The 25935-nt window shown below is 45.3% G+C and overlaps 2 protein-coding genes across 3 annotated transcripts in view; one reads left to right on the forward strand and one right to left on the reverse strand.

Annotated features, from left to right (window-relative positions):
• KCNK10 (potassium two pore domain channel subfamily K member 10) overlaps nucleotides 1–25935 on the reverse strand; it is a 112045-nt gene that overhangs the window by 60551 nt on the left and 25559 nt on the right. Inside the window, exon 1 of one of the 2 annotated variants that reach the window (XM_039883977.1) lies at nucleotides 2912–3449. The exons of the other annotated variant lie outside the window; for it this stretch is intronic. The gene's annotated coding sequence lies outside the window, so the exon portion shown is untranslated. Of the gene's footprint in view, nucleotides 1–2911; nucleotides 3450–25935 lie in introns of those variants that run through there. 2 annotated transcript variants of the gene reach the window in all.
• On the forward strand, nucleotides 10616–11396 carry LAMTOR2 (late endosomal/lysosomal adaptor, MAPK and MTOR activator 2). Its single transcript, XM_039884345.1, is given in 6 exon segments — nucleotides 10616–10660; nucleotides 10960–11038; nucleotides 11041–11112; nucleotides 11115–11192; nucleotides 11195–11266; nucleotides 11269–11396. Coding segments are annotated over 6 exon segments (474 nt in total).

Below are 25935 nucleotides of genomic sequence, written 5' to 3' on the forward strand. Positions count from 1 at the left end.
CATGCCTGAGGCTGGGCAGAACAGGGCTTGAGAAGGGTCTTTTCAGGCCAGTTCCTGGTTCCAGTTTGATATAAGACTGTCTCTGGGAACAGAGTTTGAACAGCATCCACCAATCCTTGAGTTTCCAGAGCACCAGGAGAAAAAAGCAGTTTCAGCCCCAAACTTGTCAGCATCTGGGTGACCTTGAAACTGCCACTTAGTTTCTCTGCTTCCTTATCTGCAAACTATGAATAATAATGGCCAATTTTTTGCACCCCCACAGAATTCTCAGGAACAGCAAAGGAGCTGCCCTGGTTTACTGATTGGACTATATTTCTAGATATCAAGAGTACTGGCAGGCACCTAAGAATGTTACCAATCATTTGTGCATTTGACTAAAAATGGAGTTGGTTGCTTTGGCAAAGATGGCTGCACATTTCAAAGGGATTTGGTTTGTGCCTTTTGCTTAAATTAAGTAAGTTTTCAAAGGGTGTTTTAATGAATCCATTTCTTCTCAGAAATCACAGTTGCTCTCACTCTAATACAAAGTTGCCTTGTGACCTGGGATGTGCCACTGGAGCTCTCTGTGCCCGAAACAAACAAAGAAGCAAAATTGGCCAGATGATGACGACGACAACAGGACATCCTACCACTTCCTGGGCACGTATTTTGTGCCTGTCATTCCAATCAATGCCTTGCTTACGTCACTGCACTTGGTCCTCACCACAAGCTATTATCACCCCGTGTGAGTCCAGATCCTCCCAGAAGCAGACACCAAGAGGGGACTGAACATTCATCGATCTTAGTAGGGGAAATGCATGCATAGGAGAAAATGGGAGACAGTCGGAGGCCAACACGCCCAGCAGACACACCGCGAGTCTGTCCCCGAGTGAAGGAGAGGGAGAGAAGGATGCGTGTACGCGTCCTAGACCACCTGCAGCCTAAAGAAGGCTCAACACGGACGCCGCGGAGTTCTCCAGCCAAAGTCGGCCATCTGTGTCTCCCAGGAAGAGGCCTGCCTTAGGGTCCCCACCGCACTCGGTCACCGGCTGGCGGCAGCCCATGGGAAACGTGCTCACGGTGCCAGCCCACAGTGGACTGACTGCACAGCAGCAGCTGGAGCTCTCGGCCGATTACACTCCCTCCGGTGGGAGCCCGCAAGGCGCAGCCTTGCTCATGGCCACCAAACACTCTCGCTTTGCAGATAAAGAAACTGAGACCCAGACAGGTTGAAGGACTAAACAGAGGTCAAGTGGGCAGAGAGTGGTGGAGCTAGGATCAGCATGAGGAGAGTCCGACCTCCCAGTCAGTTCTCTTTTGAAGCACAGGAATGGGAAAATAGGAACCGAAAGGAATTCCTGGTGGAATGGACCCTTTTATGCAAATCAGAAAGGCATTTGTCTCAGACGAGCATAAAAATCTTTTTCAGTCTATGAGATTGGCAACTTTAGCTTCCTAGAGGTGACATAATCTTTCGCCATGGAATGAATCAATAATGATGGGCCGCCCCCTGCTTTACTCCAGCGGAAAAACGTCCAGTAGCACAAGCACTGCCAAGAATTGAGGAGAAGAGAAAGGTTGGAAGACAGTATCCCTCCAGCTGATTTTCACTTTAACATGTTCCCACACAAACATTAGCTCATTCCATCTTTACCTAAAGGGGGATGGAGAGGAGGACACGTATGGAAATCTGCCTTCTCTTTGGTGATCAAATTCTCAGCAATTTTATATTAGCCGAGAATGCCCATGTCCTGTACACTTTATTGCAGCATCCGTTTATGAAGTCAATCAACAAACATTTGAGTTTGCCAGGCACAATGCTTGGCACTGAGGACATGTAAGTGAATAAGACACATCCCTGCCCTCAGGGTCACTGAGAGAGTTGACAAGAGAGTTGACAAGTTTATCTTCACGAAAGCTTCCATGGAGGGCAGGGATCATTATTTATCTCCCCTTGACGTGAGAGGAACTGAGGCCCAGAAAGGAGACACTGACTAGTCTATCATAAGCTAATAAGCTGTGTCATCCTTGGATCCATCTCCAGACACCTAACCCTGAATGCCTCTACTCCTCCACACCATTTAAAGCAAATATCATCCACAGGATTCAGGGTCTCTTGGAAATCTGAAATGCAGCCGCCTCAGAAGTGCCACCGTCACACAGCACCATGACTCTGCCTATTGACTCAGGCAAAGTACAACTGTGACTGCAACATGCTGGCAAGAGGCAGAGAACACCTGTCCGCTCTCCCAACCCTGATCTACCCTCCCCCACCCCCACCCCGGGTCTGGAAGCGGTCCAGGGCCACCTGCACCACCACGCAGAGCTTCCAAAGAGCCCCAGGTTACAGCTGAGCCTGGAGTCCCCAGAGGCTGCCGTGGGCGAACTTCAGGCTGGTGCAGGGCATGGATGTTGGGAAGAGGACAAGAGGGACGAATGGCCGACAATTCCAGCCCAGGGGTGGCCGAGGCCGCTGCTTTCAGCCGTGATCTGCCTTCGAGAAGCGCAGAGAGAACGCGTGTGCTCCCTCTGATTCCAGATACCCCAAAAGCCAAACCTGGTTTTTCCCATTTTCATAGGATGGCTGTGCCTTAAAGGGGATCGAGCTGGTCTTGCTAAGAGTACAGCGACATTCAGTCTACACACACTACATGAGCAAGCCATGTCCCCAAAATGCGACCGCAAACAAAGGCTCTCCCTTTGGGTTGAATCGGTGCTCTCTCTCTCTAGTCCTCTTTAAAATTTTAGGCTTTGTTTCCAGCTGGAAGAGACTAAGGTACCATGAAATATCTGGGAACCTTTAGAGACAGACAGCAAAGACAATAGGAAACAAGGCTGAGAGGGGAAGACGCGGGAGCTGAGAACGTGCTGTCACCTGGACTTGTAACTGTCCTTGCCTCCTTCTTTAGTCCAGACCCTGGTCTGCCCTCACCTGAATCATGGAGACGGCCTCCAGTTTTGCCCCGTGAAATTCCATCCTCCGCATCACAGCCAGGCGGTGCTCTCTGAGGTGCAAATCTGGTCACATCCGCTTTGTACCTCAGCTCCTCTGAAGGCACTATGGAGATTCAGAACGAAGTGCTGGCTCTGTGGCATGCATCAAGACTCCCTTCCAGAGCCTGGCACCTGCCTGTCTCCCCAGCCTCGCCCACCGCCACACCCACACACGCAACCTTCGTCCCTGCCAAACCCAGCAGCACCCAGGTCCCTTCTCGCTGAGCCCAGAGGAATGGGTCTTGCTTCCCAGATTCCTTTCTCCTCCCCACTCTTTCTCTGGCCAACTCCTCCTCATACTTCAAACATCACCTCATATGTCACCACCTCCAAGTAGTCTTCCCTGACTGCCCACCCTCCGGTAGGATCAGATGGCCTTCCTCTATGTTCTCTCCCTGTCTCAGTGTGGAGCTTAGCACAGTGCTTACAACTCAAAGGCTCCTAGTTACAATTTACTCCATTCCTGAATTTATTCATTCACCATCCATAAATTTGCCTAGTGTCAGCATTTAGATCAAGTTCACATACCTGCCCAAAAGATAACTTAACTGCAGAGTTCATTGACTCTGGTAGATATGAACAGCCTTGGTACTATCGTGTACCACAGACAGACATCCTGAGTCAAGCTGTTAAAAATTCTCAGGAAGTCAATAGTCCAAAGAAAGCTCTTCATGGTTCTTTCAATTTCTAGGGAGGACTAGAAAAAAAGAGAAGCAATTCACTTCACTGTGCTCTGCACAATCAGTTCTGAGCTTTCTTGTTCTCTTCACAAAGTGAGAGAAAGTTCCCTCTTATTCATGGATACAAAATATTTGTTAGGTTTATAATAAATCTATGGAGTGGTATGAATCACCCTTGGTGAGTCACCTCTCTGATACTGGACAAGCAGAATTTTCCTCCAGTCTGCCTTCCTGGAGACCCTCTGACGAGGCCAAAACAGCACAAATCTGGATTTGAGGACCCCAAAGGCTGAAGCCCCGCCCACTTTAGTGTACGCCCAGCCTGGGGAGAGTAGAAAGGTGGGTGGACACATTTGTGGCTCAAAGGACCAGTGACTTCCTTCTTGGGACTAATAAGCAAATGGTTTCTCCTGATCTTCCCCAAATCTCTTGTTGCATTTATAAACTAAGAGCATGGCACAGGTCAGAGGCCTTCACCACCAGGAGGGGCCCAGAGAATGAGGCTCTTAGGATTGGGGCCTCAACTGAGGCCATAGTAAAAGAGATGGACAGAAGGAGGCCGGAGACGAGAATCGTTAAGGGAGTAAAACCTACAGGTCCCAGTGATTGATAGAAAATGAGAAATGTGGAGAGGGAGGAGTCTGAAATGACACCCAGGCATCTGGCTTATAAGAGCACGGTGTTCTCCAAGACAGAAAAGGCAGCGGGCTTAGGTTTGCAGCTCCTGTAGCATGTCCAGGTGGAGTTATCCAACAGATATGAAGCATAAGGGACTGGAACTCACAGGGTAAGCCTAGCTGGAACCTAGGTTTGGGAGCGATGAGAATAGATGAGTCCGCAGGACTGGATGAAATAGTCCGGAGGGAGATGCGGAATGAGAAGACAGTAAAAGATGGTGGTAAAGAGAGCAGCATTCAAGGGACGGCACAGGGGAGAAACACACGCAAGAGAACAGGACGCGGCAGCCTGGGCATCGGAGCGGTAGAGCTTATTCCGCTTCTCCGTTTGCAGCATCATTCACAAGGCCTGGCCTGTGAGCGGTCTCGGTGTGTGTCTGTTGAATTGATTACTGTCAGGTAGCATTATTTTGCTGCTCGTTAGTGGTCATCTCATAGACCATTTTCTCTCCCTGGCTGTCGGAAAACTTTCTCAACAGAACCCCTGTTCCATAATTTCTGGGGATTATAGGTTTCTCCAGGTACCAGGTGGGGGATGCCTTTGTTGCTGCAGTAAAATGAACCCTCACCCATCCACGTGAACACAAAGAGCCCAGGACCAGAGCTGTTCCCTACATGTGCCGAGCTGGTCAGAACAGCCCTGGCGTTTCCCACGCTTTGGCACCCAGCACTGTCGACCTCACGATTCTCCTAACAGGCCTCAGACTTATTTGTCTTGACTCCATGGTCAAGGCCTAAAGATGCACAGCCACAGCTGGATTCTTTTGCTTTGTCCCAAAATGCTTCACGGATAACATAGTTTGTCCCCTGACCTAAGTTTTTTCCTCCATAATTTAAATGAACCAGAGCACTTTTAAAAGGAAAGATTCCCACCCCACGCCCACTCTCTTTGGGATTAAAAATAATATAAGCAGCTGCAGTTCCCAAAATCTCTCCTGTACCCTGGAGCCAAGTGCCTTAAATCCTTTTGTCAGACGGGCCCATTCTTTCAAGAGAGGTTCGCCTTTCCCAGGTGTCTTGTTGAACGGAAGCGGTTACTGCCCCTCACTGGGCTCCCCACAGGGCGCGCCCCCAACCAGGCTGGCACAGCTCATCCTTCTAGATTCCCAATCTCGCCCCAGCTTAAACCTCCTCGGTTACTCCTATGGCTCGTCACATGGCCCAACGTCCCATGTGCTCAGGGCCCAGCCCGCTTTGCCAGCCCTGTCACGCCCTCCACATGCATCCTTCAATCCCCACAAACTCCCTTTGTGTCAACGGTAACAAATACATAGTTAACAAGTAATTGCACCAATCTAACCAATTCTTTCTACGGATCCACAGGAGGAAGCAAAACTGAAAAATATTAACCCATTAGGGAGAGAGATCCCATGACCTAAGCCCGTAACCCATGCTAGTTCCCTAACCATAGGAAATCTGTTTATTGCATCCCACCCAATAATGGTGACAGAAGTAGCTAGAGGTTCTTTGATAAATTCCATATTTCTCAGAGCATAAGATACATGGAAGTGATAAGTGCACTAATGTTTTACAATAATGAAAAAGGAAGAGGCTTTTAGAAACTCAGTGTGTCATTCATTCGCTTATTCAGCCGGTGCCTGCCAACCATGTGCCAGGATCAGTACCAAACTCCACACCCAGTGTCCAGGCTGTCAAGCCACCATCCACCAGGAGACTGGGGGGACCAATCCCTTTGAGAAGTGCAAGGCCAGTGAAGCCACTAGATGTAAGCCTCCCTGTAGCCTCGATCTCTCTCCATTTAGCATTGACCCCACATCTACTCTCTGCTTCCTCTTCTTTGATCCAATCTTCCCTTCCTCTCCCATCCCACACCTTTGCAAAGACACCTCAGGAGCCCCAGCTGCAGAACCAAAGACCTCCCCTGCTTCCTCAGGATCTTCAGAGAGCCTTCCTGCACCTTCTTCCCTGATACCTGGACTTCCCCTGAGGACAGTGACCTCTGAGTCTGGCATTCAGGTAGAGGTTGCTCAATCTTTCTCACCCACAGTGTCAGGGCCACACTGTCCCGAAAAATCAATAGTCCATACTCTGAGTCAGAGCCCCGATCCTTTGAGACTCGAGTCCTCTGGCTCCTCTACTTCCTTTTGGCTGGTGGTGGTGGACCCGACTTCTCTCCTGGGTTCCCGGAAGCCTTCCACCCAGGTCCCACTTTCCTCCTGAGTGCTTTCAGTGCCCCACAGATGACCTATCCAATACGTGCAACTCCCGGCGCCTTGACCACATCACCATCTCCATCATCTTCATTCAAACGGTGACTTGGATCGGGTTCCCCAGAAGCAGATCCCAAGACAAACACTGGTTTGCAAGCGATTTATTTAGGAAGAGCTTCCAGGAGAAGCCCATAAGGGAAGAAGGAAGCAGGAAAGTAAAGGGCAAGAAAAGAAGAAAGAGTGTGATTCCAGGTGAAGCCCACCTCTGCCGGAGCTCTCAGGGAGTTCTGCAGCATAAATTACACCACCGAGCTTCTCCCACCCTGAGGCAAGGGGGCGAGGCTTTCATTCTTTTACCCAGTCAGTCACTGGCTACAGACAGCCCCTGGGGAATATAAATGCCCTGGAGCAGCCTGGAAAGAGGTGCTAGGAGACCAAGGAAAGCCCTCTGGGAATAGCCGTACGTAGATGCTACAAGAGAAAAGCACGTGGACTCCGGGGGTGGGTGCACGAGGCCAGGAACACTACCTGCGAGACCTGGTGAGGCACCAACAATGTCCACTACCTCCCGTGGCCACAACGTCACGAGAAATGTCCCCAACTCAGACATACTCCACTAAGGAATCCCACTTCCGACTTGAGCATCCTATTTTTCCGGCTCTCTCCCTCAATGACTCCCACATCACATCCTGCCTCTGCTTTCGCCTTCTATCTTGCCTGCGCTCCCCGTTCCTTTCTTCCTTCCCCAGCCAGCTTAGAGTCTATGCTCAACACTTTGGTCTTCAACTAACAACAGACTCAACTCTCTTTCCTTTTGTCTTTTCCTGGAGCTACGAGGAAATAGCTCTTCTCTGTTATTCCTTCTCTCTGTTCTGACTCTACATCCAGGCTGCTGAACACTGCTAGGGAACTCGAACGGCTTCCGGGATTGCTGTTTCCTCTAAATCCATAGTCTCCTTCCTCAGCTGCCCTCAAGGCCACACAGCAAACCCTGGTTCCCTGCTTAGAGTCGGCAGTCAGGACAACTGTCGTGAAGATACTAAGGTGGATCTTACTATAAACAAACCTGATATTGTATTAGGAAATCCCTCTGCAAGATAGATGCTTCCTTTACGAAAGGTTTTTCTGCAGAAAGTGTTCAAACAGCAAGTTCTGTGTGCATGTATACTACGCTGTGGTTTCTATTTATTTTTAAGAAAAAAAAGGTTGAAGTGGAATGAGCTGTACCTCTCTTCGCCCTGCTCCCAGGGTCGCTGAGATGGCGTCTCAACGCCCCGGCACACTCCGCTTTGCAAGCAGTCTCAGCCGCCTCCATTGCTCGGTGCTCCTGGCTTGATTCATAGTCACTAAAACCTCCTAGGAAAAACTTAGAAGGGGAAACAAATTTTTTCAGATGGTTCTTCCTTCACCGTGCCTACTAAGTTGCAAAAGTGAATGAGATCTGTCTCAGAGGGAAACGATTTTCACAAAATCCCCTGCAAAACAGCTTTGCCTTTCAATATCACCCTCCGGATGAGTTCCTCCTCAGTGTCTCCTCGAATGCAGCGTCGGGGCTGCTGACATCAGCAACATCTCTGTGATTTACTGCAAATGCGGCTCGCAGAGGCCAGCGGGGAGTGTGAGTGAGAGGCGGAGACGAACCTAAAAGGGAAAAGGATACCCACACGATGCCTCACGAGGCTGGGGAGACGGTGGCGCAAAAAACCTACAAGCTCATTTCTCTGAAGACTGAGGAGTGTTTTGAAATATTATCAATTGCTCTAATGAGCAAAGTCTTCGAGGAGTCAACAGACTTACTAAAAAATAGGGGGAGTGGATCTAAAAAGGCAGGGAAAGGAGGCTTCAATAAACTAGCTCCATGTGTTCCCAGCAACACCTAGGACTGGGGATGAAAGGGGGCGTGAGGAAGGCAAGAGTCAGTGCTGGTGGGGGGAATCCTAGGGTGAAACAGCCCCCAGCGGGCTTTTCCACACCAGAGAGCCACTGCATGTAGGCTAGACCTTCCAGCTAAACCAACACCTCGCTCCACCCCCAAAATATCTGCCGTCCTTTCTCACTAGTCAATCCTCCTGCTAAAAGGTAAATTCCTCTAGATGCCCCTTGAACATGGACCTGAGTCTTCCATAGTCTCAATCCCAGTGCACGGCATACAATAAAAACTCAATTAATGTTCATGGAATAGATTTGACAGAAGTTTGTCAAGTGCCTATTGTGCTTCAGGCACCAGGGGGACACAAGGTGATGGAGCAAAACCTTGCTATCTAGGAAGTCAGGAGGTAAAAGGATGGCTGATTCGGGGTAAGGGGGTGGTGGCGGGGGGTACCTTCACCTCCACACTGATGTAATTCAGAAAAGACTCAGCACTCAAGGATCTAGAAAATGCCTCCAAAATCTCAAAGAGCAAACAGATCTTCGTATGGATCACATGGAAATATGCCAAGCTGCTTTGCTAGTCCTTAAGCTGCACCCCAGGAAATAGGTCATAAAGCAAGAGAGTACAGAAGTTTGCCTCAGCATCATTTTTAAGGGTCAAATCCCTCTCCCACACTACCACCCTCAGATTCAGATCTGCTCCCAGGCAAACCCTCTATGTAATGGGTTAGTCACAATTAAGCAACCACCATAGACATATTTCCTTTCAAGGAACTGCCCAGTTATCAGAACCATGGGACATTATTTGAAAACCTAACGTGGTCCAAATACAAATTAGATATTGCATACTGGTACATAGTAGGGCTGAATAAGTCAGTGTAGAATGCATGTAATGCATTCAGCTAGCCAAATAAATGAATGTTAACTGTGGACGCAAGTTTCTTATGAATAACAAAGCTCGGGGGAGGGGGGACTCACAAGAGGAAAAACTCATTTTCATCCATAGTTAAATCTAACCTTTGAGTTCTCAGGTTTTAACCAAGGAATAGAATCTTCATAGAAAATCCATAGATATTTTAATTCTTCATACAATTCAGATTCAACCTGTACTTAATTGCTTTGAAATTGCCTCTGAAGAGGTCGGTCGGAAATACAGTCTTGTGGTTATGCCTCTTCCATCCACCTCACAGAGAGGAGGAAAAAGGTAAGCATAGAAATTGGTATGATCAATTTAAATAGCAAATGACGCACACTTGCTGTCTTGAAATCTGCGGGCATTTCCAAGAGCTCCCTGTCATTTAAAGATTTGTAATGGCCCATCAGAAGCCAGCTGCATTTAAGCTGTTGTAACTGGGATGTGCCGAATTCAGCAAAGCCATTTGCTCCACAGCCACAGGGCTAAAATAGGTCTGTCGTGGAATGAGTACTTGATTCCTTAAGCACAGTCGAAAGTGCCACACCACGTAATTCATTGAGAAATTCCCATGTAAGGTCCATTCCTGGCAGTTCTCTAAATAGTATCACAGGTTCTGGGTAGTTTCTTTTCATTCAAGTGTCATTGCAGCTAATTTTCCCCATAGCACATAATGCAGTTTCTATCAAACTAGCATTCGATGAGTGCCTACTATGTGCTCGGCACTCTGTGAGGTGCTCTAAGGGAATGTAACAGAAACGTTAATTCTCCCCAGAAATAACATCACTCAGGTTTGGCTTTCCTTATTGGCCTTGGTGGCTCAACCCAGAAGCAGAGCATATGGTCACGTCCACATGACAGTCTAGTTAGGATAGGGTTGCAAGATTTGTGAGTGTGCTAAAATTCATATAACATAAAATTCATCATTTTAACCATTCTAAAGTGTACAATTCAATGTAGGCTGCCAGACTCAGAGAGAAAAAAAGAAAAAAAGAAACAGGACACCCAATCAAATTTGAATTTCAGATGAAAAACAATTTTTTAGGATAAGTGTGTCCCGTGCAATATTTGGGACATATTTAAATTTTTTTTTCTGAAATTCAAAATTAACTGGGTGTCCTATATTTTATCTGACAACTCTAAGCTAGGGAGACAGGAAAAATGCAATCATCAACCACCACCCAACACAACCAGCCCAAAATGTAGGTAAGTACTACACTGGGTGACACCAATCATAAACTGTATAAAAACAACGGGGCTTCCGCCTCTGGCACCAGCCCAACTGCTCTTCGCAGGACCTACACCTTGCCAAGTCCAGTGGACGCCGTGATGGCCACACTGGACTTGGCCTCTTGGCAGCACTGCACACAGAAGGTCTCGCTCCTTCTTACGATGCTCCCACTTTTGGCCTCTATGACTCCAAATTCAAGATTTTCCTCCGCTCTCTCTGGATAGGCCTTTTTAAACCTACTCTGTAGATTCCTCTCCCTAAATATTGGACTTATCTTCTCTCCCTGAGTGAGCTCTTCCAGGGCCATTGTTTTAAATACCACCCACTTGCTGATGACTCCCAGATCTTTATGCCCAGGGAAGCAGCAGGCAGAGCCCACTGGGAGACAACTTGGAGTTCTTGCAAAAGCCGAAGGGGCTGCCAGCTTGCTCTGTCCCCCAAGGCTCTGAGGTGGGTGCTAAACCAGGCCATCACTGCCGGCGTTCAGAACAACCTGCTACTGCATAGTGACAGAGCCCTGGTGGCTACGCAGGTTACAGGGGTGGGGATGCTCAAGTCGCCATGGCCATCACCAGTAACATCTGGGCCATCCATGACCAGATGGGAACCAGGTGTTTAATAAAGACCATGCCGAACTCATCCTGATCGGCTGCATGGAGGGTCATGCAGCCATCACCCAGTGATCAACCTTCCACTGCGTATGTATGCCGAGGACACTGTGGGCTTTGGAATGCTCAAGGCCAAGGCCCAGTTTCAGTGCGGTGCCTGGAGAAGCCCCTCACCCAAGTAGGGGCATCGCAATGGGTGTTGATGGAAGTTGAGTCAGAAAAGAGAGATGACCATTTGGAGAAGCAGGGTCCCCTGGGAAAACTTTCCTAGACTGTGGGGGAAGAGTGGGATTTTGATTTTTCTGAGAATAAATCTCAACTCTTGAGAAAAAAAAGCCCTCTGCCCTCCTGTTTACCAACAGTTCAGTTTCACTGGGGTGTCTCGACTGTGTCTCAGACTGGCCAAGTCCAAACACTACTGGATTGTTGGCCCAGCCACAAAAGGAGGCTCCTCGGCCAGGATGGTGCTAACACACACGTGGTGGGCTCAAGCCGATGGCCAGACCGGAGAGCATCCTCACCATCCTGTCTCCGTGCTCCTCTCACCTCCCCCATACTCTGTCTTTACCCCAAAAACCTAGACACCCCCGCCCTCCCTCCCCAGGCCCCCGCCATCGGAGCAGGCCACCCTGCCTCTCCAAGACAGCAGCCAGGATCTCCCCCACTGCTCTCCACATTCCCGCACTCATTCCCATCCGTTCTCCACACAGAGGTCAGAAAAATATCTTCAAAACGTAAATCGTTTCACTTCCTTCTCTGCTCAAACCTTCAATACCTCCTACTATTAAACGTAGAATACAATTCAAACCCCTACTATGGCCTCCAAGATGATAACAAAGTCCATGCCCACTTCTCAGATTTCGCCTCCCAACCCTCCATTCACTGTCCGTTATCCAGCCTTCGTTCAGTTACAGGGGGTCTTCTCTCTGCCTGAAGACCCTTCCCCCATTCTTCCCACGGCTGCCTCCCACCCATCCTTTGGGTCTCAGCTTAACTCTTTCTACCCCAGACCACTTTAAATACCCTGTCCCCATTATTCCTACCTAAGGTACCATGATGGGAGTTTCTACCTTAGCAGGTACCATGATGAGAGTTATATTATTCACTGGTTTGCTAGTCATCTCCCCCAGTCTCTTCCCCACTGAACTATCAACTCCCTGAGGGTGGACCTCACCCGTGTGGTTCAGTATTACACACCCAGTGCCTAGCGCACCACCTGGCACATGGAAGGCATTCAATAACTACTTTGAATAAATGGATGAAAACAAAGAAACAGGTTTATTGTATAATAATTATATTATTATTTGAAAAAACGAATATATATATATTTTTTTACCTAAAAGGGTCTTGGATATGAGCTAATCATCTAACCCCCTCGACTAGAGGATATAAGTAACTTGCCCAGGGCAAGTGCTGGGACCAGGATACCAGCCCAGTGTCCATCTAACTCTAAAGTTCATGCTCCATCAGGACATCATACCTCCTTCACATCTGTTACAAAAGATTATCTGAAAGAGCAGCTCAAGCCAAGATTCTGAATCAATTTTAAAATTTTGAACTCCTCAGTTTGGTGTTAATAAATCATTCCATCATCCCAAATCTGAATCCTTGGCATTCAGGACTGTAGTCTGGGGGAGTAGAGAGCAGGTAGACATCCCACACCGCAAAGCCCAAAAGCTGAGGCTTAAAAGACACCTGCTTTGGGGGCATGTCCTAGACCAAATCAGCAAGCAGCCCTATGTAGCCACAAACGTAGAGGCGAACTGCATCTATCTTCAGATCCTCCATTTGAACACAATTGCACACCATCTGAAAACAACCCCTTTCTTATTCCTAGGCACTCACCAGATTCCAGGAGAAATGCCTTGGAAGTGATAGTATGTAATGCCTTATCCTGACTACCTTGAAGTCTGGCATCAAGCCCTCCCATGCTTAAGAAGCAACAGGGGGTGGAATCCATGACCTCCCAATAAGACCACTGCGTTGCATTGCACAACTTCAGAAGACACCATCCATAGTTGTGCAATGCACAACCCGCGCAGCCATACATGGCAGACCTACCTCTTAAGGCCTGCTTCAGCTCTCCCAAGCTTGTTATTTCCCCACAATTGAACACGAGCTAGAACTGTCCTTGTGCCAGAAAACTCACATTTCCTTTTACCACAAGTAAATGATCGCTGGGTACATCTCTCAAACTCTGTTATCTGCTAAAGAAGAGCGATTATCACACTTTAAGGGGTTTTTTAAATCACTTTTGATCAAGGAAACTTGATGTGAAGAACTGAAAACAATGATCACAATATGATCACTCTTCCTAGAACATATTTACATACAAAATCAGTTAGGGAAACCCAATAGACATAAGACCTAAATCAAATTGAACTTTAAAAAATGGAATAAGATCTTTCTCCCTTTGCTGTGACTTTTAGCTTTATGGATTTGTGCTCGCATAGGCACTTTAAAGGATATTTCCCCCAGTAGATAGCAAAGAAGATTTTGCCAACAGAAAAGACTTAAGCTAGTGTCTGAGGCCTTGAGCCTGAAGCTGGGATATTGACAGTGATTCTGCCTACAGACCAAATCTTTAAACTAAAAATATCCAAGAGCAGCATGGAATAGACCAGAGGTCTAACAGAATAAAACCCTTTTAAAAGAACAAAACTCTTCCTTCAGAGAAAAGAGTTGTGTTCTAAAAGTTTGAGTTTTAAGCGAAAATTCAATTGACTTGAATAAAATCCAATCAAACTGAAAAAACTCAAAGTAAAAATTACAAATATAAGTATAGCTATAGACCGACAGACTCAGACATATAGACATAGATATAGATATAAAATTCCATTCGAAGAAAGGACTCAGGAAGGAAAACACAACATATATAAGACCTAAATCAAACTCAACTTTCCTTCAATGGAAGGGTTTTGTACTACGAGTTTCAATTTTAAGTGGAAATTCAGTTGAACGGAATAAAATCCAAACGTGAAGTAGAAATTATACAGATACAGATGTAGAATTCTATTTGAAGAAAAGATTTTGTTCTAAAAGTCTGAACACCTCTGATCCGTTCCACACTGCTCTTGGATATTGGATATTGTATTATCACAATTATAATAGTAAAATTATAAATATAATATTACAATATATTCTATTAAGGAATCCATGACCTCTTTACATGATAAATACAAAATGTATTAATACATTATATTATTATGTATCTTATATTGAATTACATTATATACCATATAAATATAATATATGGTAAGATGTAAATATATTAGATGTAATATAATAAATATAATGAATATACCTAACCTATCTCAAAGGCTATGAGATATGGCTGGACTTTAGAGTAGCGGCCCATTGTCATACGAACTTTGCCTTCCCCTCAATCCCCACATTGGGTCCTAAGATCCCTTTTGGGACCTAGAAGATTTGTGGAACATAGCTGGAAACCACTAGTTTGGAGGAAAGAAAATCCACACCAAAGAGAAAATCCAGAACTTTCAGTCTAGTCCCAGCTTTGCACTAACCAGCCCTGTCGACTTCAGCATATACTGTGGGAGCAGAAGACCTGGGAATAAATGCCAGCCTGTGTCACTTAACCTACCTACTACTCTCTCCTTCATCTATAAAATGGATACGATAATCGGCCTCACTGGATTGCACTGCTAATTAATTGATATCATATTCATAGGGTAATTAGTATATTAAATACTTATACTAAGCTTTAATAATTGTTAGTTGTAATGATTAATTAACAGATGAAGTCTATAGACTGAGAAATGTGTTTTGGAATGTTAAATGCCATCCTAAATGAATAAGTTTCCATTAAACTCATTTTGTGCCTTGTTTTGACTAGTTTTATTGTAGTTATCATTAGGGATTGTCAATGGTCTTCTTCCTCTCCAGAGGCTAATTAATTTCAATTCAACTGTATTGGTCTTCACCTTCAAGCTTGTTGACTTCTTGTGGTATCTCAATTTGCCCCCACAGCAATTAGCACAGGTCTTGCACAAAGTCAGTATTCCATCAGTGTTTCTTAAATGAATGAGCACTAACCAGTTCTAGCGAGTCAATCTTTGAACTCTAATACAACTTAGGTCAAGAGCAGTCAACTTCTTTAATGAAAAAAAAAAAAGAGAGCGAGTGAGACCTTGACTTCAGAGCATGTTCAAAATTTACAAGTGTACTGGATCCTTCAAGCCAATTAGCCTCATAAATGGCCTCCCGGTTAAGCCTCACAGCAGACTTTATTTTTCTAAAATGGTCCACAACCTCTCCATCCCACATGCTCTTCTCACTATGTGACTTTGCTATTCCTCCCATGAAAAGGTAGAATCTATGCTCCTTCTCATTGAATCTGGACAGGGAGTGACTAAGGCAGGAGTGACACTATGTGACCTCCAAAACTGTCATAAAAGACTGCACCACTTCTTCCTGGTTCTCCTGGAACACCCACTCTTGGAACCCAGCTGTTACACTGTGAGAAAGCCCAAATTAGGCCATGAGATCCCATGGAGTGGTCATATGTAGGCGTTGCGGCCAACAGCCAAGCTAAGATCCCAGCTGAGAGCCAGAGTTAACTGCCAACCATGTGAGCAAAGATGCCTCTAGCTGATTCCAGCACACCCCCTACGCCCCAGCCCATCCACATCTGCAGCCTTCAAATTTTCCCAGGTATGGCCCCAGACGTGGTAGAGACAAGCCATCCCTGCTGAGTCCTGCCTGAATTCCTGAACCACAGAATCAATGTGCTCAGTAAAATGCTTGTTTTACACCAGTAAGTTGGATGATTTTTTCCCCAATTGCTTTGTTACCAGTACAGCAATAGGAGCAGAAATGGGTTTTAATCTATATCATAGTAGAAGAGCTCTTAAAATTGAATCATGGCAAAAACCCAGGACAGAAGCCAAGGATCCTATATATATTGACTAACAAACAAGTTGAATCAAGATTCTAAAATAACACTCTTATTATAACATACCTTACTCTTCCATCAGTTGAGATGACCATACAGCACGAATATAATGGTAACATTGAAATCACTACCATTTATTGAGTGCTTATTAAGTATCAAGCACTATTCCAAGTACTTTATGTGTATTAACTCATTTAAACATCGAAATAACTCTACATGGTAGGTACTAGGATAACCCCATTTTACAGATGAGCAAACAAAGCACAGAAGGACTAAATTAACTCACCCAACAACACACCACTAGTAAAAGGTGGGGCTGAGGTCTGAATCCAGCAATCTGGCTCCAGAACAGGTAATCTTATGTGATGCATTACGAGTGCTTCTCGAGCTTTATGCCCTATGAAAAATAATACATGGGAAGCAGAGAGCACAGTGCCTGACACAGAGTCAACGCTCAGTGAATAGCGCTTCCTTTCTTTCTCAATATTGACATTACGACTTAGAGCTCCAGTTTCTAAAGCAAAAGCAAAGCCCCTCTGAGAGGAAAACGATGCCCTTCTCACACCAAATGTGCGCGTTTTGTTTCACTCCCTGTTCTTCTGACTAACGACTTCCACATTTTTATCCTTAGCCCTGACCTTTCTCCAGAACTTGTAGATCTCACTGTCTACTCTGTATCTCCACTTAGATGTCCATTTCATGTCCCAAATTTAACCAGGACATGATTTAAAGAGAAACCCTGTTATCATTCATATACACAACCCGAAATCTGCCTCTTCTCAGACTTCCCATCTCAGCGGCATTGCTGTTCATCCAAAGGTTCGGCCAAAAAGTCCCTTTGAAACATACGCTGATGTCTGTCACTCCCCAACACCCAACACAAGTGGCGCAACATCCTGACCAGCCAGTCTTCCACCCCTGACCCTGCTCCAGCCCTTTCACCACACGGCAGCAGGGGCGACTTCTTTCTAAAATATCAATGTGGCCTCACTGCTCCCTTGCTTAAATTCAGCCAGGTGGTTCCCGCCACACCCCAAAGAGCATCCAAACTCCTTCCCTCGGTTCTCCCCATTTCAGCTAACTTCATCTCCTACCTCAACTCCCCCCACCCACACTGGTCTTCTAGTTTTTTCCAAGTTAGCTCCCACCACTAGGACTTCACCTTAGCTGTGCCCTCTCTGGCGGGAACATTCTTGCCCAGATCCTTGCAGGGCTGGTCTTTCTCAATGCCCAGAACTGTACTCAATGTTACCTCCTCCGAGAGGCCTTCCTGCCTCACCACCCCTTTGCAAAAAGGCTAATGTCTCCTCCATCATGGGCTAGCCTGTTGCCTGATTTTATTTTCTTCACAGCTGAAATTGTATCATGAGCTGAGGTTGTTTTCTGTATTTGCTTGTTTACTGTGTGTCTCCCCCAGGGGAATCTAAACTTCCCATGTGGGGGGTGAGGATTTGGTCTGGTTAGTTCACTATTATGTCCTAGCCCCGAGATTAGTGTCTGCTGCATCATACATGCTCAATAGAGAGCTGTTGGATAAAATGAATACATTCCTTTACTGGACTATAAATCCCTGGTAGTCAGGGACTAGTAATTATTCATCTTTGCATTTCAAGTTCTGAGCTGATGTGTACCCCACAGTAAGTAGTAAAAGAAAGAAAAAGAGAAGGGAGTAGGGAGGGAGTGAGAGAGGAAGAGAGAAGGAGGAAAGACAGCTATTGAATTTTTCTGATTTATGACTTTATACATGTATAAAGTCCAAAAATAAAATCCTACAGTAAGTATATGCATTTAATCGGTCACCATTATTGCAAAACAATTACTACCTTAAAAAATCAGAATGTATGGGCACCCTAACTATGTCTGCCATAATTTAAGAAGTATTTTTCTATTAGTCAATCGGGGAATGTGTCTAAAATGTAATGCCTCCTAGGCTCAGAGGTCTAACCAAAGCGGGGGACAGAGCGTTGTCACAGGAGGAAATGAGAAGGTGGAGATGCAGACCCTTCCCCCAACAGCCCACCCACAGCAGGAAGGAGCCCAGGAAGCTTTCACATGTGGTACCATCTTGGCTCAGAGCAGGGGCTCGGCGGCACTTTCTACCCCCATCAGCCCCATCCCAGAGTCTGCGCAGACTCTCATTACCTGCTTCCTCCTCTCCTGTCTGACCATCGTCTTACATGCCCCAGGTGATCTTACATGCCCCAGGTGAGCTGACACCAGTCATCGCAGCACCAAGCAGCTGGGTTAATGTCATTGTAACACCTGCCAACTGGGAGGCCAACCGTCCCCTCACCTTCACCCTTCATGTAAAATTTCCATTTCCAGTGAAGGAAATTCTGGCAAAAATCAAGAATAATGTGGCCTTTAGTATTCAAACGCTTCCCTTCAGACTCACCTGGATGTACCTACTTTTTGCCCTTTCAAAATCACCAGGTAGTTTCTATATTAATCACTAAAGAGAAATTTCACTGGACTTTTCCTTTCCTATTCACTCACTGCCCCAGGTTGGAGCAGGAACCCATGAGCATGATGACACACGATCTTGGGAAAAGACCAGTTCGGTGGAGTGGTTAACGCAAGTTATTAGGTTCTCTTGAAGACAAGGCCACATTTCCTGATAGTCAGCACCATGAATTTGTAGCTTTGGACCATGGTAGGGGCTGGAGAGATGTAGCATTTGCCTCCCCTGGCAGCTCTGCCTGCTGGCCCTGAATCGCAGCTGCTATGTCATCTGCTCTACTGAAGCTGGTCAGGCTTTATTTCAATACGCTATTAGGAAGGGAACTAGAGGTATGTATACCCCCATCCAGCCTTCCAGGGCAGCATAGAACCCAATGATAAACTAGAACCAGACAGACCCGGGCTCTTGTCATTAATCATATGGCTTTGGACAAAGTACTCAGGCTCGCTAAGCCTCAATGTTCTTACCCTTAAAATGGCAATAATACTGTCCTTAATGCGATGATGTGATTTCACCAAGATAATTCACTTACAGTGCCTACCACAGCACCTGGCATTTAGTAAATACTCAATAAATGTCAACTACTATGATTATCACTGATATCAGCATCATTTATCTCTTTTCATATAAACATTGCATCTTATTCATTTTTTATGCCCAGCGCTAAGTAGAGGGTCTGGCCAATTGTAGATACTTGAAAGGAAATTTTTAAATAATTGGTGTGGTAGGCAGAATTTAGGTGCCCTAAATATGTCCATGTCCTAATTCCTAGAACATCTGAATATATTGCCTTACACGATAAAGGGACTTTGCAGATGTGATTAAGTTAAGGATGTTGATATGGGGAGATTATCCTGGATTATCTGAATGGGCCCAGTGTAACCACAAGGGTCCTTATAAGAGTCAGACAGGAGGGCCAGAGGCAGAGAAGGGGATATGAAAATGAAAGCAAAGACCAGAATGATGCAGCCAAGGGATGTGGGCAGCTCCTAGCAGCGGGAAAAAGCAAGGAAAAGATTCTCCCCTAGAGCCTCCAGAAGCAGTGCAAGCCTGCTGACACCTGGGTTTTGGCTCCATAAAAGCCATTTGGGAAATCTCACCTGCAGAATGATATGGTAATGAATCTCCACTGTTTTAAACCATCCCTTCGTGGTAGCTTGTTCTAGCAGCAATAGGAACGCAGTATAATCGGTGACAGGTACCAGGTGCTTGCTGTGTGCCCAGCACTGTGTATGTTTCACGCACATTCTCATTAAGTCTCACAAGAGTCCAGGACAGAGGTTCCACTCTTGCCCCAATTTTACAGATGGAGAAACTGAAGCCCAGGGAAGTTAGATAACTTGCCCTACATCCGGAATGGCAGAAAGAATGGGCCTGACCTCCAAAGCGCTCTACCACAAAGAAAATCTGCACGGAAAAAGCTTAATGGAAAATTCTTGCTGACTTTCCCACAAGGAACAAAGCCCTAAGCTAAAGACCACAAGAAAATGACAAAATCCTTTCTGCAGGTTGTACAGTTGCTATTTCCAGAGGGAGAGGCAGATCTTTTCATTCACAAAAAATGACACCCACCGAGCAAGTTTGTGCAGAAGCAGAGTGTTCACCAGAAGCTTCGAGGTCAGGGTCAGGAGACCAGGGAGGCAGGGGTCCCCGGCTGAGCTGTGCACTGAGAAGGCGTCCACTCTCGTGGCCTGATGGGCTGTCGTCTGCAGCCCAAACAGGCAGCACGGGGACGGTCTTCATTCCCACACAACTTGCACAGACGGTTGTTCGGTTGTTCTCATTAAAAAGACATGAACAGGCCAAACTCTGCAGAACAGTAAAGAGTGGGAAACTCTCCCTGTCGTGGACACTGCACTGGCTTATTCAGGCACAGGGGCTTTCACACTGTGCACAGGTGCTAGCTTTGAATACCTGGCCGTGTCCCCCGCTGCCCACCGCATGGCACCGTGTCTGTCTGCTTTATGCAGTGGACTTCCCTGAGAGGTTTTATTTTAAAAAGGGGTTTCTCTGCCATAACACAGTGTTAAGGGGGGCTTCTTCAGTTTTCTCAGAGTGGACACGGAGGCCCCAGAGCTGAAGACTGAGCATTTATCAGTGCAGAGATTGCTAAGATGAGGTCAAACTGGTCCAGAATCCACCTGCCACCTCCAATCCACCTCTAATCCACATAAGAAAATTCATTGGAGAAAAGGTGTTTCTTAGAAGAAAAAAATATAGCATTGGCAAGCACTGCGGCAAAGGGTTAGCAAGAGAACTACTCAGAGAGTTTAGGGTGATTGCCAGAGGAGGGGCCAGGTGGCATTTTTGACGGCGTCACAGGACTGCCTCGCACTGTTCTGGATAAGAGTAGGAGAGACTTGTTAGAACTCGGGCTGCTACATTAATTGAAAACGCCAGAATGTGTGTGAATGGTGCCCCCTGGAGGTGTGCGATGTGAAGGCCCTGGGAAAATCGACATGGATTCCCAGAGTTTGGCCTGAAACGGGCGCATGAGGATGGAGCGCAGAGGGAGGGGCCGGCTCTTCCTGAGTTCGGCAGCACAGAGATACGTAACGGTTTCTCACAGGTCAAGTGGAATTGGAGATGGGCTGGGGGTAGCTCGGTTAGAGCCTTCATTCAAAGACCTTCCTCAAAAGCCTATCTACTTGAGTAACGAAAGCCCAGGGTGTGCTAAGGGCGCATGTGGGGTGGGGGTAGGGTATAAAGACCAGCGGGGGGGTTGGGGGGTAGGGGGGCGTCACGCATGTCTGCAGCAGGAACACCTGGCGGTCTCCACAGGGACCATCAAGAACTCACAAAAGCTCTTGGACGCCAGTGAGGTGGCGGGTATTCCACGGCTAGAGAAACCAACGAAGGGCATCGGCCAACTAATACGTCTTTGCCTTCTCTTCACCCCTCTGCCTGCCACCTGACTCTGGAGGGACCAGAAGCCACAAAGCAAGCAGGGAAGGAATCAGGACAAGGTGAGAAAGAGAACAAACAAGGCTTCCCTTCCCGCTGCAGCATCTCAGGCTGGCCTGACCTACGGGGAAAGGAAAGCTTCTAATTGGATTAGAGGTTGTTTGGGTTTGGCTTGAACTGGACTTTTGAAGACCTGAAAATCATTATTTTTATGTCTATTTTTATTTTATTCTATTTTAAAAGTATCTTAGAAACACTGTGGGATATTTCTGGGTTATCATCCACGGCAGGCCTAACAGAATAAGTGTGAAGGTAGCAACCAGAGAATTAAAGCCATTTTCTGCCTGCATTCCCGACAAGTCCGGCCCACCTGCGAAACCGATTATATAGCTCTTTAAAAAATTAAAACTGCTGCAGGCATCCCCTTCTTTTCACAGATTCATGTGTTCATACATTTCTATTTCCAGCCCTAACTTCTAAATTCCAGACCCCTATCTCCAATTATCTAGTTGAAATTCCCGCTCAGACATCTGACGGGCTTCGCAAATCCCACAGAGCCGGAATAACACAGTTGACTAACGAATTTTAATAACAACATAAAATTAAAACCTGCCAGTCTTCCTGTCTCTAAACATGGTACCACTGTTTTCCCAAGCTGCTCCATCCACAAACCCAGGAGTCATCTTTAATTCATCTTTTTCTTACCACCCTTGGCATGTATTCAATCAGCAAATCCTGTAGGTTCCAGCTCTAAAATACAAATCAAATCTGTCCACCCCTCTCTATCTCACCTGCCACTCTCTTTATCCAAACCACCATGATTCCCTGCCAAGAATTCAATAACCTCTAAACTAGTACCCCTGCTCCCATTCTCATCTGCCCTGTCTCCCCACCCCATCCACTCTCTCAGCATCCATGACCAGTGGGTCATGTCGACAGTACCCTGATTTTGTTTAGGCTCACTCTCAGCCCTTGTACTGACCTCCACTTTGAGGCTCCAGGAGTGAAGCACATGACCCAGACTAAGCCAATCAACACATTCGATCCCCACCTCCCACCGTGATTGGTGAAAGGATGAGTATCTGAACCCCGACAGGCCAATTGGGACCAAGAAAATTTAACTGAAAGACTTGTTTGAATTTTAGAGAATTTAACTTTATTTTCCCTGAAGGATGTGACTCTAGAAGGATGGAGACTTAGAGCCATTGGCAGCCATCTTAGAACCATCAAGGAAGAATCTGCCTAAGCAAAGAACAATACAAAGAAGCCAAATCAAAAAACAAGGAATTATGATAACTATGTATGGTGCCAGGTGGATGCCAGACTTATTGGGGGGATCGCTTTGTAAGTTATACAAATGTCTAACCACTGTGCTGTACACCTGAGACTAGTATTAAACGTCAACTGTAATTGAAAAATATTTAAATTCAAAAAGAAAAATTTTAAAAAAAGAAAGAAAGAAATACCCAGTCCTGGATGCACATATCTTGAGCCCTAGATTGAGTTCTGCTTAGACTATTCAGCTACGAGATCAATAATCCCCTTTTGGAATGGATCCCATGTGAGCCGAATTCTCTGTCATCTGTAACAGAATCATCCTAATGGATAAGCTGGTTGATCCAGTGACTGTGTTTATGCCCATAAGGCTCAGGTCTCAGTCAATTCAACATAAAATGGCCTCATACTGCGACATGGGCAAAGGCCTACAAGAGGTTCTGACTGGTCTTAGAAAACCAATTTCAGCAGTAGTATTGCCATTAAGATCAGTTCCTGACTGAAAAATTATCAGTTTTCTCTTTCTCCATCTCAACTTAACATGCAACTTCAAAGACACTGTCCCAAACATCCCTTCTCAGTGTATTAATAATGTTGCTTTCAACCTTTAGAAAACATTTAAATACAGTCACCTATAACCCTTGAATAGGTTATAAATTTCTCACTGTGCATCCATTAACATTCTGATTCCGAATACTCCAATTTTCTTCAATGTATTTCTTATATGTTTCCTCATCTGCTTGTTCCTATACTGGAAACCGTAAAAGACAAGGAATGAGCCTTTTTGTGAAACGTCCCACACAGTACAGTGAGTAGTTAGGTACTTTAACTGCTTACTGATGACAAAGACAGTGGTGACAAGGGTTGTGTTGCATGCATCATTACAAAGATGACTGTTCTGACCGTTCAGAAGAGATAGTTCCTTTAAATTAATAAAATCTACTTTGTTCTGTCACTCTTGTGAGAAGAAATTAGAAATAGGCTTAAGTGGACAACTTAGAATTCTTTCTAGTTTTGAATAGCTACCTTTGGCATTTGAAAGCTTGGACTCAACATTTGTAAAAGTCTTCTTGGCTATTCAATAACTTTAAGCAAAACAGCATAGTATTTTAAATAATGAACCAAAACATTTTACGTTTCCTTGAGATTTACATGGGATCAAAATCTAAAAATAATCCATTGATGGCAGAACATCCTTATGACTATTAGAAACATAATTAAAATTATTCATCAACTTCCAGTTATGGACTGTGAGCTCATCTCTATAGCAAGCTCCTCTTGAGATCACAAGCTTTATTAAAATACCCATCATTGAGTTCTGGAATCTTAACGACAATAACACTTCCGCTCATTGGGAGTCTGACTGGAGTAAAGTACAAATTTTTGAACCTCCGCACTTAACTCACTAGGCTGCCTGTAATTCTCTGGGCCTGTAGGCATCCGACCCCTCCCAGTCTGGTCAAGTCCATGCACTTGGACTATGCAGCACACGGGAAGTTACATGAGATCTGTGGAATTCTGCTCAGTGGCCCTAATTCTGGAGTCTGATGCTATTCTATGTAATAGAATACATAGAATTCTATTACATAGAATTGTAATAGAATGCTCTGACCTCTCATGACTGAACATCAAGTCACTGCATGTTCTGAGACTTTGGGTGTCATGCAGCATGTCAGAAGTGGAGTGGACTTTGATGCTCCATAAACCAAAGCCTGAATCCTGGTTCTGGCACTTACTAACTATATGATGCTGAGCAAGTCACTACCCTCTCTGAGCCCCCGTTTCACACACGAAACAAGGATAATAATGATGCTCAATGAAGACCTATCTTGCAAGATTGTTATTTTAAAAATAGTACATTTGACTCAAACCCACAATAAGATAGCACCTCACACTGTCAGGATGACTATTATCAAAAAAACAAGAGATAACAAATGCTGGAAAGGATGTAGAGAAAAGGGAACCCTTGTGCACTGTTGCTGGGAATGTAAATTAGTACAGCTGCTATGGCAAACAGTAGGCAGGTTTCTCAAGAAAGTAAAAATAGAATGCCATATGATCCAGCAACCCCACTTCTAGGTATATATCCAAAGGAAATGAAATCACTATCCTGAAGAGATATCTGTACCCCATGTTCACTGCAGCATTAGTCACAATAGCCAATATATGGAAACAACTTAAGTGTCTGTCAACAGATGGATGAAGAAAATGTGATATATATTAATCAGCCTTAGAAGGAAATCCTGCCATTTACAACAACATGGATGTACCTGGAGGGCGTTATGCTTAGCAAAATAAGTCTGACACGGAAAGACAAATACTGCATGGTATCACTTATACGTGGAATCGAGAAAAAAAAAAAAGTTGAACACATAAAAAGAGAGTAGAAAGGTGGTTGCCAGGAGCTGGGGGGTGGAGAAAATAGTGAGAGGCTGGTAAAAGGGTACAAACTTTCAGCTACGAAATGAATAAGGCCTGAGGATCTCATGCATAACATGGTGACTGTAGTTGATAACACTGTCGTATAAGTGAAATTTGCTAAGTGAGTACAGCTTAAGGGTTCTCACAAAAAAAAAGGTAACCGTGAGGTGATAGATGCATTAATTAACTTGATGGTGAGAATTCTTTCACAATGTGTTCGTTTATCAAATCATCACAGTATATGTTTTAAATGTATTACAATTTATTTGTCAATTTTACCTCAATAAAGCTAAAACTAACAGCGTATTTGAAATGAACATTAGTAGCACACTCAATAAATGAATGTTGCTGCTAATGTAACCATCATCATCAATCATCATCATCACCTTCAGTTTTGCACTTTATCAGGGTACACACGGACCCTCGTCTTCTATCTCCCATGCTGCAGCCCTAAGTACCCTATCTCATCCCCCTTGCTCTGTTCTGATGAATGGCAGATTCGCACTGCACTGAATTTACATAGCAAACCAAAAACAGAGAGAAGATGCAGAGACATGAGGCATCAGAGAATTTCTCTCCACCCTGCTGTCACTGCCTGTGCAGCTTGAACCACTGGCTCTCCATCCATTCTCTCCTAATCTGGACACCTGGACATCTGAGTTCGATATCTCTGGACCAACTTCAGTGCCTAAAACCAGAAGCTTAACATTAATACTGAACTCCAAATGGAGTCATATATTGGTCAAAGAATGGTACCAGTGGTCAAGAATGGTGTAAATATCTCCTATCGAATCTAACATATCATTACAAAATGCATCATTTTTATGTACTTCT

Source organism: Pteropus medius, unplaced genomic scaffold (assembly GCF_902729225.1).
Source record: "Pteropus medius unplaced genomic scaffold, Ma_sr-lr_union100, whole genome shotgun sequence".
Lineage (NCBI taxonomy): Eukaryota > Metazoa > Chordata > Mammalia > Chiroptera > Pteropodidae > Pteropus > Pteropus medius.